Source organism: Myotis lucifugus, unplaced genomic scaffold, assembly GCF_000147115.1.
Source record: "Myotis lucifugus unplaced genomic scaffold, Myoluc2.0 scaffold_10, whole genome shotgun sequence".
Classification (NCBI taxonomy): domain Eukaryota; kingdom Metazoa; phylum Chordata; class Mammalia; order Chiroptera; family Vespertilionidae; genus Myotis; species Myotis lucifugus.
This window is the reverse complement of record NW_005871058.1, coordinates 13,929,072-13,945,732: the sequence shown is the minus strand read 5'-3', so window position 1 is coordinate 13,945,732 and position 16,661 is coordinate 13,929,072. Positions and strand designations below refer to the sequence as shown.

General features: G+C 38.2%; 1 protein-coding gene across 1 annotated transcript in view; it reads right to left on the bottom strand.

Moving 5' to 3' along the window:
* PTPRO (protein tyrosine phosphatase, receptor type O) overlaps positions 1-16,661 on the bottom strand; it is a 201,939-nt gene that overhangs the window by 81,740 nt on the left and 103,538 nt on the right. Inside the window, 3 exon segments of the mRNA XM_023749835.1 lie at positions 47-199; positions 2,030-2,188; positions 9,639-9,912. Of these exon segments, the coding sequence (XP_023605603.1) occupies positions 47-199; positions 2,030-2,188; positions 9,639-9,912 (586 nt within the window).

Sequence of the window (16,661 nt, the reverse complement as noted above, 5' to 3'; positions counted from 1 at the left end):
TAATTTATTACTTTTTTTTCAGTAAATATCAATTTTCAGAACTTACCAGTTCTATGCTGTTTGGGTTCATGACTGACACCACTGTACTCCACGAGAGTACTTTTATTAAATGTTGCCTCAGATACCAGCTGAAAGGTAATATTACTATAACATATTCCTGGCAGCCAATGATTAAATACTGTTTTTCCCTTAAAGAAATCTGGGAAGAGAAAAAAATCAATTATATTAAAATATTGAGCTTCTAAATGACACACACTTTTAGAAAGTTCTAATCAAAATGATTAAATATCAATAAATAGTATTTCTTTCAACTTCTAGCATGAAAGTAATAAAAATTTGGCATAAGGTTAGAGATGAAAATCTGAATTTTTAAAGTCAGTCCTGAAAAGATTTTTGTGCAAGAATTGGATATAACTGAAATTGAATTTTAATCCCAGGAACACTTGGTGTATTAAGTAAAGAACATGTACAGAAGTTGGGAGATTAGGTTTATATTAGCTATTTACTTTAAGATGAAAACTAAAGGTATTTTGCCACTTTATGACTTAGAAAAAGTAATTTTGCAAGAAATGTTTTCTCTAGGCTCACTTGTAAAAACTAGTGTATTTTAAAAGTAGAATGGTTTTCTCTGACAGTTGCAGACAGAACCTGCTCAAAAAGGAAAAAAAATAAGAATTTGGAATTAATTTGGATTTAATTTAGAAAACATTAAAGAAAATAACAAATTTAGAAATCCAGTCTAAGTTAGAAAGAAATGAGAGAAGGAAATGAAAAATACCACTAATGAAATTAAAAGCCAAAAATAATTTTAAAGTTAATTGAAAAAAGAGACCATATTCTCTTATTTATAAACTCATGGCTTTTAACTCCGCAAAAGTTCCAGTGACTGCTTTTAAACCACTCATGATCTTGTACTTGCGTTGTAATAATAAACAAATAAGGCCCCACTTATTAATTTGCAGATAATGTTTTCATTGAAAATAAAGAATGCAATAACTTGCAGAATCTATGTTTATGCTTATTTAAATATTTTAAAGTTTTAAAAAACTGAAAAAATGCACTGTGTATTTTCTAAACAGTGCTTCATTTAAAAAAGAAGTCTATGGAAGAAAGGCATTTGTAAAAGCAGCAAGTTAAAATGATACCTTTCTGGACACCATGGACATCATGACCTGTGTGTTTCAATATGCATTCCCACCTCACCAATACATGTTTCCAGTTACAGCCAGTCAACTTTGACACCATCATTTAAGCCCTGGCAGAGAATTGTTATAGTCTTGTGTCTTGAATATATATATATAATCCTTACCTGAGGATATTTTCCCATTGATTTTTTTTTTTTTTTTTAGAGAGAGAGTGGGAGAGGGAAAGACAGAGAGAAATATCGATGTGAAAGAAACACATTGATTGGTTGCCTCCTGCACATGCCCAGACCAAGGTCTGGGCCAGGGAGGAGCCTGCAACCAAGGTACATGCCCTTGATTGGAATCGAACCCAGGACCGTTTAGTGTGCAGGCTGAGTAGTCACTGAGCTAAACCGGCTAGGGCATGTCCTGAGTATTTAAGTTCCTCCACTTTGATTCACCTCCAGTGAAGCTGAACGCCCTCTCTTCTCTCTCTCTCTTTATTTCTCCATCCTAACCCACCAAAGTCTACTGAGAATTTGGCTTGGTTCTTTTGAAATTATTAATTCCCCTTGGCTCTCTTCTTTCTCTCTTCTCCCCACAGGAAATAAATTCATGTTACCTTTGGCAAGAACAACATGTTACCTTTGGCAAGAATAACATGTAAGTGACAATAATTTGAGTATTTCTTATGCTTATGCATGAAACATGACTTTAATGAACCAAATATTCTAAGACTCCTCATCACAAGATTGTCATGAATAAATAACTATTTTAATGATTTATTTATGGTCAAATAGTGAACTATAAGATTTATTTAGAGCAAGGGTGAAGACCATTTGGCAAAAATCATGTAAAAAGTAATAATCAATTATCATTTATTCATTCTTTCTTTTGCCTCTTACCTTTATATAACATTGTCCGGAAGTCTTTACCTTCCCAATAGCTTATGTTTACTCTTGTGAAGACATTATATTTTTCTGGATAATGAATTTCAAAGAGGACTCCTGTTTCAGGTGAAGGTTTATAGTCATATATTGAAACACTAGTTACAGGTAGAGGTTCTGCAGAAAAAGAGTAAATGAAGAAAGGGGAAATGGGGCAAAAGGGAGAAAGGCCATTATCCATACTTGGGAGTACCAAGGAGTGTGCCTAGCAAGACTTTACACACAGTTTTATCACCTGCGAGCATGAAATTCCTCAGTACACATGAGCTGTGTTCTCCTTAGCAGTAATTAGTAAAGTACATTTTATAGTGTTTCCTGCCTTTCAGATAACTTTGATATTTATTTTTCTATTTGCCTGCATCTAAGAAGAACAAACAAAACGTAAAAATAATAACTCAGAACCTTCAATTTACTCGTCAAAGAAAATTTAACAAATGTATGGCAGAAGCTATATCTCCGGATTCCTAATTCATTTTTCTCTACCCCAAGCCAATAAAATTTGATATTAATAACAGAGCAGTAACAGAAAATACATTTGACTCTGACCAAGGGTAAATGCTTACATGAGCATTTATTTCTTTGTGTAAACTTAGCACTTATCTTTCTATGTTGAGTATAAGATTGCAAACCATCCTATGTTGTGATAATTAGAGTTTATGGTGTTTATCAAACTACTCTTTCTATGGAAGTTTTAAGTATGTTTATTTCTATTTTGTTCAAGTTGTTAATTCATCACAAAACTTTTTAAATACTTATTTTTAAAAAAACTGTGGTTGGTGTATGTCTGTATTTCCTCTGCGTCCCACTCTTCAGCAAAAGCTTTGTAAAATGAGAGTTCCCTGATACAGCTAAAGGAACTACTGGGTAATTTTTACTTGACTAAAATTTATTCAAGAAAATTTTAAAAATAACTTGGTTTGTTGTCAACTATTGCATTATAGAGAAAAAAAAACACTTTGGTTCAAAGTTTTAAAAATACAGAGGAATTTTAGACATAACCTACAAACTAAAGGAAAGCAATATCCTTATTTTAAATTTTACATTTTTAAAATTTCAGTTTAATTAACATAGGAAACCAAATAAGACTTAGTTCATTCGACAAATAATTTATCAAGTTCCTACTTTGTCTCAGTATGTAGCTAAATGACTTCCCTTTTGTTCCTCGGGATCTTAACCTGCTTTTGCTTTGCTTTTGATTGAAGATACCCAGGAAGGACTGAAGTCACATGTTAAAGCTATGATTTTCCCTGGCATTTTCTTAAAAAAAACAAGCCAACATCTACAAACACGTGAAGAGGCCTTTAGATTGCAGCATGTATTGTGCTCATTTCAATGTAGACTATGAGCTATATTCTCTGTTAAAATGTTTCTATTTTATCTTTGCCTCCAACCCTGGTCTTCCTACTAACGGTAGCAGTTACAGAATGAACTCACTTCAGTGTCATGTAAACAAACAAAAACACCCTCCCTCCTGAAGACTGTTTCCCGTTGATTAATCCCAAAGAAGTCTGGAGCCATCTGAAGGTGTTTCTTTCAACCCAGTCTAATTACTAACCCGGGGAATCTACCAAGCCCAGCTATTGGCTCTGGATCTGAGAGAAACAAAATGAAAGCTCTCAGCAGAAAGCCGCCACAGAGCAGTAACTCTTCCATTGCTGCAGTCCCGTTTCACATCCTCACCGGGTTCTGTCCACTGAGCAGAGGAGATGGGGGTCCACGCAGTCTTTCCTGACCTGAGATATGAAGTCTGCACATCAAAGTACATGCAAACTTTGAAATTCAAGGTGCACATGAGGATTAGAGCACAGATATTTTATTTTGTGATTTGTTGGGCTGCAAGCCACTTGACTCTTAAACTAAGAGAATTTTGTAAATGCCCACATACATGTTTGCTTCTTATATTTCTCTCAGCTTCAGCACAAGTGACTCAGGTCAGTTGTCTATTCTGAAGTCCAAGCCCAGGCATTACTGACCCATATTCAATCCAAGAATTGCTTTCAATGGAACTCAAATGCATTCTTTAAAAATATTTTACTATCTTATTATTATTATTATAAAGTAACAGTTATTATTATTATAAAGAGCCATAAACCAGAGCTGCTATGACTATGTGTTTTTCAGTGATGACAAGGTTAAATCTTGATTTAATTCTTTACTCCTTTCTCTGTAGACACACTCTCATTTCTTGTCTTAGAATCCAGGCTGGACTGGACAGAGAAATTGAGTTATTAGCCAATGTAAATTATTTTTAACATTTATTTGTTCATAGATTGAGGTCTAACCTCTTCGGCAAAGTGTTCTAGGTTGTTTCCAATTTTCCTAGCCACCCTTCCTGTTACTCAGCTTGTGATCTTAACTCCTTGCAGTTCACAGGTGTGCCATGCTATGCATGCTTCCACTCTGCACATAATTCCCTTTCCCTCTGTAACACTTTACATTCTCTATTCATTTGACAAATTTTCATTAATTTTTCAATGATTGTATGTTTCTGTGATATCTCTCCAATGTTCTTTAAGAAGGCTAGGCACTCTCTCTTACATCATTCATGGATAGCATTTATCATATCTTGTAATGGCTTGTTTTCCACTTTAGTATACCACCTTTGAGTGTGGGTATTTTTATTGATTTTTATTTCTCGGGCACCTAGGACATGGCATTGAGAATGTAAGCAGTAAATAAGGTAAAAACATGAATTATTTTTATTTATAGTAGTTAGATTGGTGTAGAATTTCCTATTTGTAGAGTGTTTGTGTGTGTGTTCTGCAGTATTTGCAGCCACTATCTTCAGGACTACTAGCTGAGAAGGTATTTCCCCAATTTCTGAACAATTGTTCTTATGTACCACTTGATCTATTGAGAAACGAATTCTTCTCTCTAAAGTGGGCACAACATACTGAAAGTTCTCAATCAGTTAAATATTAATCAGATGTCAGAGCCTAAGGGTTGTGAAACTCTTTTGAACTGGCCTAACAATGTGTTTGTGCTAAATTTATTCTTTGCCATGTTTCTCAGCTTTCTCAGAGAGCACCCAGACTCAGAACAGCTACAGAGAAATATCAAAGGACTGCCCAAGGGCCAATGCTTTGTCATTGCTTATTTCATCAAGACAGGAAGTGACTGCAACATAGGTCCCGTTTTATTCTCAAGAGCAATGTGTCAATTCTGTGAGTAGATACTACAAATGTTTCCTCAACTTTTAAGGAAAGCTTCTCATTAGAAAAAAATAAAGATGGCAAAATTACACCACCAACTAACAAATAATGATCATTTTAGAGTTCAAAAGTAATCTTAGTCAACATGTATTTGAATTCCCTCTTTTTTTTTTTGAGGAGAAAGCTGAACCCCAAATGTTACCTCATGCCTAATGTCATAGAAATATTTGTGCATCAATACACAGTTTTTATATTCCTAACCTATGATCCCGTTCGAAATCTGAGATGATGTAATTGAGTCTTTAAAAATGGGACAGAAGAGGAGAGGCTGAAACCATATTTAGTTTCACTTTTTAGAAATCAGTTTCCTTTTCCGCTTTATGATGTAGAAAGCTGCAAGTCAATCTCATTTCCTGACACCCAACAACAAGAAGATAAAGCAAAATAGTTCATGAGATCATAACTTTCCTGGCATCTCTCAGAGAGGTGAGATTGCAAGGCAACCAAACCAAGTAAATTGCAGAGTGACAAGCCCTCTGAGGACAGAAAGGACACAAGGTTTTACCTAGTGGAGCACGGCCGGAAGAGTTCAAGCAGAAAAGAAGAAAGCAACTAAGATTTCAATGAATTAATAAGGATGCATATGTTCTCAATGACAGTTTAGAACTGCTCTGTCCAGGAAGTTAGTTACTAACCACTTACGGCTATTTAAATTTCTTATGAAAGAATCATTCAAAATGAAATAAAATTAAAAATTAGTGGCTACTGTACTGGATAATGCAGATATAAAACATTCCCATCTCCCCAAAGTTCTAGGACAGCGCTGGTTTAGAATGACTGGGAGTCCCAGACACAAGTTGAGTCCATGGTCTCTCTCAAGCTCTTCTCATGGGCCTTTATCAGGTGCTCATGAGAAATACTGAGGGCAAGAGAGCCACCCTCTGGGGCACAGGCATGTAGATGATGATTGGTCTACTTAAAGATCTGGGAGAAACCCTTTCTTAATTCCCAGGACCTTTCTTGAATACAAAACAGAAGCCTTAAGGCATTAGGGAGGGGCAGAAAGATATTTCCCTCCCAGTTTTCAGGCAAAGATACCCCAATTTAAAAGATATCATTTCCCAGGAGCGGGGCAGAAACTATCTTGGACTCACTGTTCATGCACTGATACAGAGTAGAGTTCTGCTACCAGGGAGAGGAAGGAAGGCCTCTAACTCAAGACTTTCCCCAGCTTTAAGGTAGACTTTGGAGGCAAGGGGTAGGGAGGCTAAGAATGCCTTACTTAGTGTCACAGGGTCTGCTTAAGGCTGAGGCTGGACCAAGAGAACCAAATCCTCCCCTGCTCCCACCAAAATCTTAGCACTAGTAAGAAGCCACAGCAACCCATTGTTAGGGGAGGGGCAAAATCATGGAGCCCTTCTGTGGTGCAGGTGGGTGGGGCTCGCTGAACCCCAAGTCTATAACTGGAGACTGAGAAATCCCCAGGACCACTACTGGCACTCCCTCTGGAGGACTTTGAAATCCGTGAGCTAATGGTGACTAATGCCTTAAACCCACTTCAGCTGAATTGACTCACCCCCACACTAACAGTTTGGCATTTCGGTAGGGTTAAACTTAACATTGTAAAAATTACATTAAGTGTAAATGCTCTAAACTTGTATTATCAAAATTGGTAGCTGTTACCTACATAAGGCTATTGAGCACTCAAAATGAAGCTAGTGTAACTGAGAAAACACATTTTTAATTTTATTTCATTTTAATTAATTTTTGTTTAAAATGGAAAAAGTGTTATTTTGTTTTTATATTGATTATGTTAAAATAATATTATTAATACAATGGATTATATTATGTTATTAAAATTAAGTTCACCTTTTCAAAAAGTGTTTACATTTTTGTACCTGAAAATTTATGGCTGTGTGATTAACATCCTATTTTTATTGGACAGTGCTGGTCTAACCACTTTAATTAAAAGGCAGAGACTTTCCAGATTGGAATAAAGCAAGATCCAACTCTATGCAGTCCACAAGAAACCTGCTAACATATAAAGACATAAATAGATTGACAGTAAAAATGAAACAGGTATACCATGACAATACTTAGTAAAAGAAAACTGAAAAGACTATATTAGTATCAGACAAAATAGACTTCAACACACAGCACATTACTTGGGATAAAGAGGGACATTGCAAACCATGAAATGCTCAGCTCAACAAGGAGACATAGCAATCCTAAAAGTGTTTGCACCTACAACATAACAACAGAGCATCAAAATATGTAACGCATAAACTAAGAGAAGTGGGAGGAGAAATAGACAAACCCACAGAGGTAGGAGGAGACTTTCCCACTCCTCTATCAAGCATTGTTAGTCCAAGTAGACAGAAAATCAAGAAGGATATAGAAGATCTGAATAGTTAATTTGACCGAAGTGCTCACAGCATATACACCAATATCGACCATATTTGGGACCATAAAACAAATCTCAATAAATGTCAAGTAATTGAAATCACACAAGTAATTGATCACACAGCATTTACTTAAGAATCACTAAAAAGATCTCTGCAAAATTGCTAAATTTTTGGTCATTCAACAGCACACTTCTAAGCCCACATGCCAAAGATGAAATCACAAAGGAAAATAGAAAAGATTTTAAACAGAGCTCACTGCAGGTGCTAAAATTTCAATGAGATATTCTAGAAATATTCTAATCAAATACTTACTTAACAAGTTTCTTTATGAGCCATTAGCTGAAGGGTGACTCCTCCAGCTCTGTCTAATCAGAAGTGGCTAAGGGCATGCTAATGAATGTTGAGTCAGCAAGTCCCTATCGTTTTATTTTGCTTTGTGTTTTAATCTTTTTTTTCCCTGGTTCTTCCTCTTACTGTTTGCTTAACTAAATTGAATTTAGTATTTACTGATCACCTATTAAGCATAAGGTTCATGCTAGATGCTTATGAAATTACTAGAGGCCTGGTGCATGAAATTTGTGCACAGGTAGGGTTCCTAGGCCTGGCCAGGGATCAAGGTCGATCAGGGCCTTTCTTCCCCCAGCTGCCAGCCACCGGCTGGGGACTTCCTTTGTTCCGCACCTCCCCCTGGTGGTCAGCACACGTCATAGCGGGCGGTCGAACTCCCAAGGAAACAATTTGCATATTAGCCTTTTATTATCCTTTTATTATATAGGATGAACATGAGTAAGCCAAAGCTGCTGATTTCAAGGCATTGTATTATAGGTATTATATATCTAGATCTGATGCCTGGACCTATTAACTACCAATTCACCTTTTCTGGAACTTATTTAAGACAGCATTTTACCAGGCAAATGCTACCTTTGATTCAACTAGGTCCTAGATTAGTTCATTATATCTGCAAACCTTGAAGGTCTTGGGTCTGTGCCATTCCTAATTTTTAGGACTCAATATGGATCTTGGGACTCTGCCAAGTAAAACTTTAAAAAAGTTTTTTATAGACATGTTAAAAATATGTCCTCTAGCTTGATTCTGAGTTCTTGCTTCTTGGTGTTTCTCTACTTTATCCTAAATGAAAATATCACTATTTCTTTTTCCTTAACTATTGACAGAATTATCACATGTATTTGGTACTTTAAAAATTGCAGCCACCAAAATATTTGTGGTGAAGAACAATGAGCAAAAAGAATTTTGTTGAGCCATTAAATTACTCTAGTGATAAACTGTACCATATAATATATAACAGCTTTTTTCCACACCTCGACATATACAGTAGAATTGCATCTTAATTTGAAATTAGGTATTAAAGTGAGAGTAAAGTGAACATCACATATAGTTAAAACCAATCCTAAAAATTTCCTAATATCAGCACTAACTTTTAAGGCATGGGCCACTGAAGGTTAAAATGCCAGTGATTTTTTCCTCTGGCATTTTTCTTGGGCACTGGATGCCCAGGCTATTATGAAGATGAGGTGGGGAATAGTGACTGATAAATAATGGTATCTTTTTCTCTCTCTCAGCTAGAAATGTAAAATAGAATTTGAGCAGGCTAACTATGAGTATAAATTAATGTCTCAAAAACCAAATTGCTTAATATGAGAATAAATGTTATGGAAGACAAATAGCTTAATTATGATCATACTCTTTTAAGTTACATAGTAGAAAATTACATGGTCCAATTATGAATCTAAAATTGTCATACAGTCTTAAAATACCTCATTAAGGCTTACTTTCTTTTAGTTTTAAACATTTTTTAATCAAAATATAATAGTGAAACTTTATCAAGCTTCAGCAAGAAACTGTATTCTTAATATAAAGCAGAACTTTGAATTTTTGTGACTTGCCTTCCCTTGAGCTTGCCATTCTGCGCTGATTTCTCTTTTAATTAGAACCCTGTGAGAATACAGACAAAGAAGAAACTCAAAGGACAATATTACACATGATGCTTACTTGTTAACACAGTGATTGATCTGGATGGCTTGGTAACCGCATGTCCATTTACCACTACCAGAGTGATTATATAATAAAGGCCATGATAATTGGCCTTAAAAATAACAGGAGGAGGCAAAGTGCTGTTGAACTGCTCAAATTCGAAGAAGTAATTTTTTGATTCACCAGTTATCTTCACAACATACACAGATGATGGACTCGTGACATCTGAAGCTTCTAAAGAGACAATGATGCTATTATCATCTTGAACAGTTACATGGAGTGTTGTAGCATTCTGTTTAAGGAAAGAGAAAACACGAAAATGGAGGTCAAATTCAGATCAGAATAAAATTATACTGAGATAATTTTTCCAAAACTAATGTGGTCAGCATTACTTTGTAAAATAGAGTTACACCGTATACAAGGAAAGGCAGAAAGAGAGATTAGCTCTCTTCTGTCTCATGATTTCTCAGGGTTTTACTTTGAGGACTCTTTTTCATTGAAAAGCTGCTTCCAGTTAATGGGTTGTGTTATGTAATAAACACAAGATACACATCATGGAAATGAGTAAATAATGAATGAATAAAATCATCGTGGCATTCAAATTCCAGAGAGGCCCTTGTTCTCGGCTCTGCTGGAGGAGATCTATTTTCCTTTGGAAGGAGAAATGCTGTGGCAGTCCTAGGAGCATTCTAGAAGAATGTCTCAAGGCAGCAAACTCCTCCCTCCCTTCTCACCTGTCAGCTCTAAATAATAAAAGCCAGTACTAAGACACCTGTGGTAATCCTCCTCATTAAAGGTTAGCCAGGCCTTAAAAATAGAAGCTAAGATGCTCTTTGAAGAAGAGACCAGACTGAGGATCCACAGCATATATGGGAATGTCAGCAGGTAGAGGAGTGAAAGCTTCACTTCAAGTCTCCAGCTAAATATTTATGGACAGCGTTTGGAAAAGCATTTGTGTAGTTGGCTTAACTATTTCTTCCGGATTTTTCCTTTACACTCCACAGGCAGGACCAGTCCTTCTGCTCTATGGTCTCAAGTAAGACTCATATACTTTGTACCACTTGGCTGCTTTGTTTTGAATTTATCTTCTGGGTATGCAGTAGCCTGAGCTCTGAACCTCTTAGACTTCTATGAACGTGGGACAGAAAAATTGCTGAAACTTGTTAAGGACTCACACGGACCAGATGCTAACTAAGCCAGGCAGTCCATAAACACGGTCATCTCATTAAGTATTCCAATAGCCTCATAAGATGCCATTATTATTTTCATTCTTAGCTCATAGTGGAGGAAACTGAGGCTCAGAAAGATTAAGTCACTTGACCAAGGTCACGCTTCTTGTTTGAGCTCTTAACCACTGATTTACACAAATCAAAATTGAGTTCCATTATTGTTCCACATACATGTTTGCCTTCCCCTTTTGACACATTGAGTTTGACACACAGTTTCCACTGATAAATGTTAGTTAAATGAATGGGGAAAATTGCTAAGTGCATTAACTATAGGTGGGCATTTGCCTCTTAGAATTCATCTACTTATTAATTTTGGTACCACACATATTGTCAGAAGACACATCAAGTGTATAGTACCTAGCAGTACCATAAAAGAGACTATATAGACCTAAACAATGTATGACTATTTTTCTCCTTTTTCACTTTTTTTAGAAATCTAGTTCTTTTTTTTCTTTATTGATTAAGGTATTACATATGTGTCCTTATCGCCCCATTGTCCCCCAACGCCCCACTTATGCCCTCACCCCCCTGTTGTCTGTGTCCATTGGTTAGGCTTATATGCATGCATACAAGTCCTTTGGTTGATCTCTCCTCCTTACCCCAACCCTCCCCTACCTAGAAATCTAGTTCTTACACATCCTAGTACTTTAATGAGTATCTTGCTATGAACAGTTTGATTCTATGTCAACATTTAATAGACTTAATTGTGTTCATGATATTCTAAGCACCCTAGACCCTAAGTCCTCTAAGGGCAGGGACTGTATCTTATTTCTAGCTGCATATCCAGCTCCAGGACCCACTGGGATTGCCCCCACTGCTGACAACGTGCACTCCCACACGCATGCGCAGCCAACCAGTGAGCCAGACTTGCAGTCATCCCCTGGCACGTGCTAGGTGCTTTGTGACCTGGGTAATCCTTAACATTTTTAAATGTCCCTTTATCCACACATGGTCTCATCCTCAGACATATGGGTAGGTTTTTAATATTGAGTTCTGTACTTGTTGGGGGAGGTCATGGAGAGGATGTGACCTCTGGTTGACCCGAGAGCAGGACCCCTCTCCATCCCCTCCCCTTTCCTTGGAATGCATTCAGCTTGTCTTTCGGTTCCCAGAAGCTGCCCCACGCTTACAGCATTGAGACAGAAATGTGGTGTTGAGACCATCTTAATGGTATACATGACTGACCCCACTGAAAGCATCTTGTGTTCAGCATGACTGAACCCCTTTAAGGATTCCATGTAAGTCTTTAGGATTTGGCGGGCTGTGCGAAGATCTACTCATCTTGTGCGGCCTAAGACAAGCTTCTTAAAGATAAGTCCCCTTGCTTTTGAAAAATGTCACTCACCAATCTGGGTGGTCTGCCTTTCTTCCATCTCTCCCTGCCCTCCCTGTACAGGGCTGGTTTCCTATCACATCTGGGAGGTTCCTGACCAGTTTGCAAACCAAGAGTATTTGGGGGCCAAATATAAAATGTAGCCCGTTCTATACAGTCATGCACTGCATGATGATGTTTTGGTCAACAACAGACCAAGTATCTGATGGTGGTCCCATCTATAATAATAAAAGAGTAATATGCTAATTAGACAGGACATCCTTCTGGACGTCCTTCCGGATGACCTTCTGGACAAAGCCGGGCTGTGAGGGAAGCCGGGGTTCCGGGTGCCAGAGGGAAGCTGGTGCCAGCAGCTGGGGGAAGGAAGACCTACTCTTGCACGAATTTTGTGCATCGGGCCTCTAGTAAGATTATAATGGAGTTGAAAAACTATTGTCTAGTGTAGGCTGTAGTTGTGTCGTGGTAGCCTTTGTAACATTGTAAGGCCTCAACATATTACTTTTATGCAGTAGTGGTGTAAACACACCTACTACTGCATAAAAGTACAGCACACACAATTATGTACAGTACATAATACTTGATCATGATAATTAACAACTATGTTGCTGATTTATGTATATACTATAGTCTACATTTTATCATTATTTTAGGGTGTACTCTTCCTTTTTTTTTAACTTTTTTTAAAATTAATTTTAGAGAGGAAGGGAGAGGAGGAGAGAGATGGAAACATCAATGATGAGAGAGAATCATTGATCGGCTGCCTCCTACACATGCCACACTGGGGATCAGGCTCGAAACCTGGGCATGTGCCCTGACTGGGAATCAAACCGTGACCTCCTGGTTCATAGGTTGATGCTCAACCACTGAGTCATGCCGGCTGGGATAGGGTGTACTCTCTCTACTTATAAAAACGTTTGCTATGGAACAGTATGCTGTGTAACACCAGCAGCCTCCTACACTGTGCTTGATTTACTCTGGTATTGTTTTGTACAGTCACATGCTGTACAGGCTCGTAACCCGGGAGCAAAAGGTTATACCACATAGGCTAGGTGTGCAATAGGCTAGACCATTGAAAACTGTAGGAGGGCACTCTGATATTTGGCTAGCAACAAAATTGCCTAATGACAATTATTTCTTCTGGTCGTTAAGTGATGGGTGGCTCGATGGCCAGTGGCCTGGGTGGACTGAGAGGCTAAACCAAGCACTGAATATACAAGAACACTGAAGTCTGGCCTTTATTCATCATTTATTATAGGAGTTGATTAGCTCAGAAAACAATAAGTTTACAAGCATCATATTCATATTTATTAAGAACTTTTCACTCCATATTTTAACAGCCAATATCTGAAAGAATATTTATGGTGATAGAAAGTATAGATTCAATTTTGTAAAGTGTTTAAGAAATATAAGCCTAACGTGTCCTGATGCTTTGTAGATAGTGAATCTTCCAGGGAAAGGAGCCAATCTTCCCAAATCAAAGGACAGCTTGGAGATGATTGTTATCAGCCGTGAAAATCAGCATTGGCCCCTGGCTCCCAGGTTGCTAAAAATAAATCAGGTGGGCTAATCAGATTCAGCCAGTGGCACTAATGAGAAGAAGGCAGCAGGCCAAGTGCGATCTAGGCAGTGGGCCTAAAAGAAATGTCATCATGCTCTTCTTCTCTGGCCCCTTTGCTCCAGCTTTTTCTAGAATCTTTATTTAGGAGAAAATTCTGAATATATGCTGCAGGCATGTAATCCCTGATGAGATGTAGAGCAGAAGGAAGAGTTAAAAGTAACAGAAATGGATCTGACAAAATTAGGCAAGGCCAACACTGATTTATTTGTTGAATTAAAAAAATATTTAAAACTTTTTTCCCCCTGAGACTGGGTAATAGTGTTATTGCTTGGACTCTACAGTGAAAATAGTTCCACTAAAATTTCCTTTGCATAACAAACTTTAATATAGAAATATCTCCGGTCCAACACTCTCATTTCACACTTGAGAGGACAGTGGTACAAATTAATGTCAGGACAAGGTCTGGGATCCACATGTCATTCATACGACTCTTTCCTGAACTGTTTGAGGCAGTGAGAAGGGCCTGGGTGCTTGGCTGCAGTGAAGGAGGAGGAGCCAGGAGCTTGCTACCTGTTCCATAGCCTGGAGGCTACAGAACCTACTGAGACAGAGTGGGCAGCACTTAAGAGGAGAAAAATGCAGGATGACTCCTTAGGGTTTGGGACAAGGAAGAGGACAGGCCACAGATACATACCAGTCAGAAATCCCAGGAAGTCCTCCAACATCCCTGACAAATGTAATGACTATTATCTATTGACTAGAGGCCCAGTGCACGAAATTCATGCACAGGTAGGGTCCCTAGCAGCTGCTGGCTGCCAGCTCCAGCTGCCAGCTGCTGGCTGCTGGCTGGGTCCTTCCTTCGTTCCGCACCACCCTTGGTGGTCAGAGCACATCATAGGGAGTGATTGAACTTCCTGTTGGTTGAACTCCTGAGGGGACACTTTGCATATTAGGCTTTTTTAATATATATAGATGACCTAATCTGGACCAGGCTTTGCACTGGAAATTTTATGTGTGTTTTTTTATTTTATTCCTTATAATAGTCTTCAGACATAAATGTTACTCTCCCCATTTTATTCAGAGAGGTTAAATAATGTGCTTGAGAGCACAGCAGTAAACTTGGCATCAGAGAGCCTGAGTGCCTATTTCTTTTCTGCAATTACCTATTACCTGTGAGTGCTTGGGGAAGCCCAAGGACCTCCTAACTTCATCTTCTTAATTTATGAAAGAGTGGTAATTCCTATAACTCATGGGATTTTTATAAAGATTAAATGGCTTTTATAAAAAGGATAACAGTATGAACTCAATAGGTATTAGTTGTATTTCAAAGGTGATTGTTTTAGTTAAGTCTCAAATCACTCACTTTAATTATAGAGGTTGTATACACTTTTATTGCACTAACTTCAAAACACTACAAAATTCTTAATTATGTCCACTGGATATTTTATTCACACAACATTGGAGAGCTATCCATTCCTTAATTCAACAAGGAACCAACATTAGCTAAGTGCTAATTAGTGGGAAGGAGCTTTCTCCTCTAGTTTCAAGTATGTATGGATGCCAAGCTGGAGACACCAGTATCTATTATTTCTGTCCCATGAAGATCAGCTGCTGGAGGGAGAGGTCCTGGTCTCCATCATCCTAAGGCCCAGCCACTGTGCAGTGTGGGGACATGAGTGAATAAATCTTGGTTTATGGTTTAAGTTTTTGAAGCTGGACTTTCAAACTCGCAGCCAAAGATGCTGGTCAGTACAAGAGAATTTTTCAGTGCTGTAGACATAAAGGGAAGGAAGCAATTAATTCTGCTTCTGCAGATGGCTCTGAGGGAAGGCTTCTGAGTGGAAGTAATGCTTAAAAAATACTCAGGAGTTTCCCAGGGGAACAAAGATTAGGAAAGTAATCTGGAGAAGGGGGAAGAGATCCCACAGTCCACTGGAGTGGCTGGATAGTGGTAGGATGCTCAGAGGAAAGGGTTGATAGCCCCATCCATGATGTGCCTAGTTAAGGAATTTGGATATTGTTTAGGCCAAAAGAAATCATGAATTGTTTCAAAGCAGAAAAGTGACATGGTTAGCTAGATCACAGTTTAGAAAGAACAATATAGTTAGGAGTATGGACCAGTAGAGCTAGGAATTGGCGGGCTGGGCCCATCGAAGGCCAGGAGACAGTAAGGAGGCCTTGGAACAGTTCAGGTGAGACATGATGAGAGCCTGAGCAGGTGCACCAAACCTGCCTGCATGACGTGCCTCTAGAACAGTGGTTCTCAACCTGTGGGTTGCGACCCCTTTGGGGGTCAAAAGACCCTTTCACAGGGTTCACCTAAATACATCCTGCATATCAGATATTTACATTACGATTCATAACAGTAGCAAAATTACAGTTATGAAGTAGCAACGAAAATAATTTTATGGTTGGGGGTCACCACAACATGAGGAACTGTATTAAAGGGTTGCGGCATTAGGAAGGTAGAGAACCACTGCTCTAGAACCTTACCAGTGCTCCAGCTGGCAACCCAATCAATGATTAGACTCATTAGAGGGCATTTCAGAAAGAACACTTAGAAAATTCTGTTGTGCTAAGGTTACCATATAAGATGTAATGGGATGCTCAATTTTTTTAAATGGTAATATTAACGATGTCCGGTGCTTACATAGCACTACAGATAGCCATGATCCTCTGCAGACGTTATGTAATTCACCCACTTAACCTCCTGTCTCTCTCCCAGGAAACCTTTTGCAGCAAGATATTCGTTCTTTTCAGTTCCTTCAGGAAGAGCCAAGTCCCAGAGCTGCCCTGTCAGGGCAGGGCTCCTCCTGGCACTTTCTTAGAATTATTCGCAGCCTCTTTCAAAGATTGTCAGAGCAGAATTTGGATGCGGATCTCGAAGGCTAAAAATGGCTCCCTGAATCTTCCATTTTATA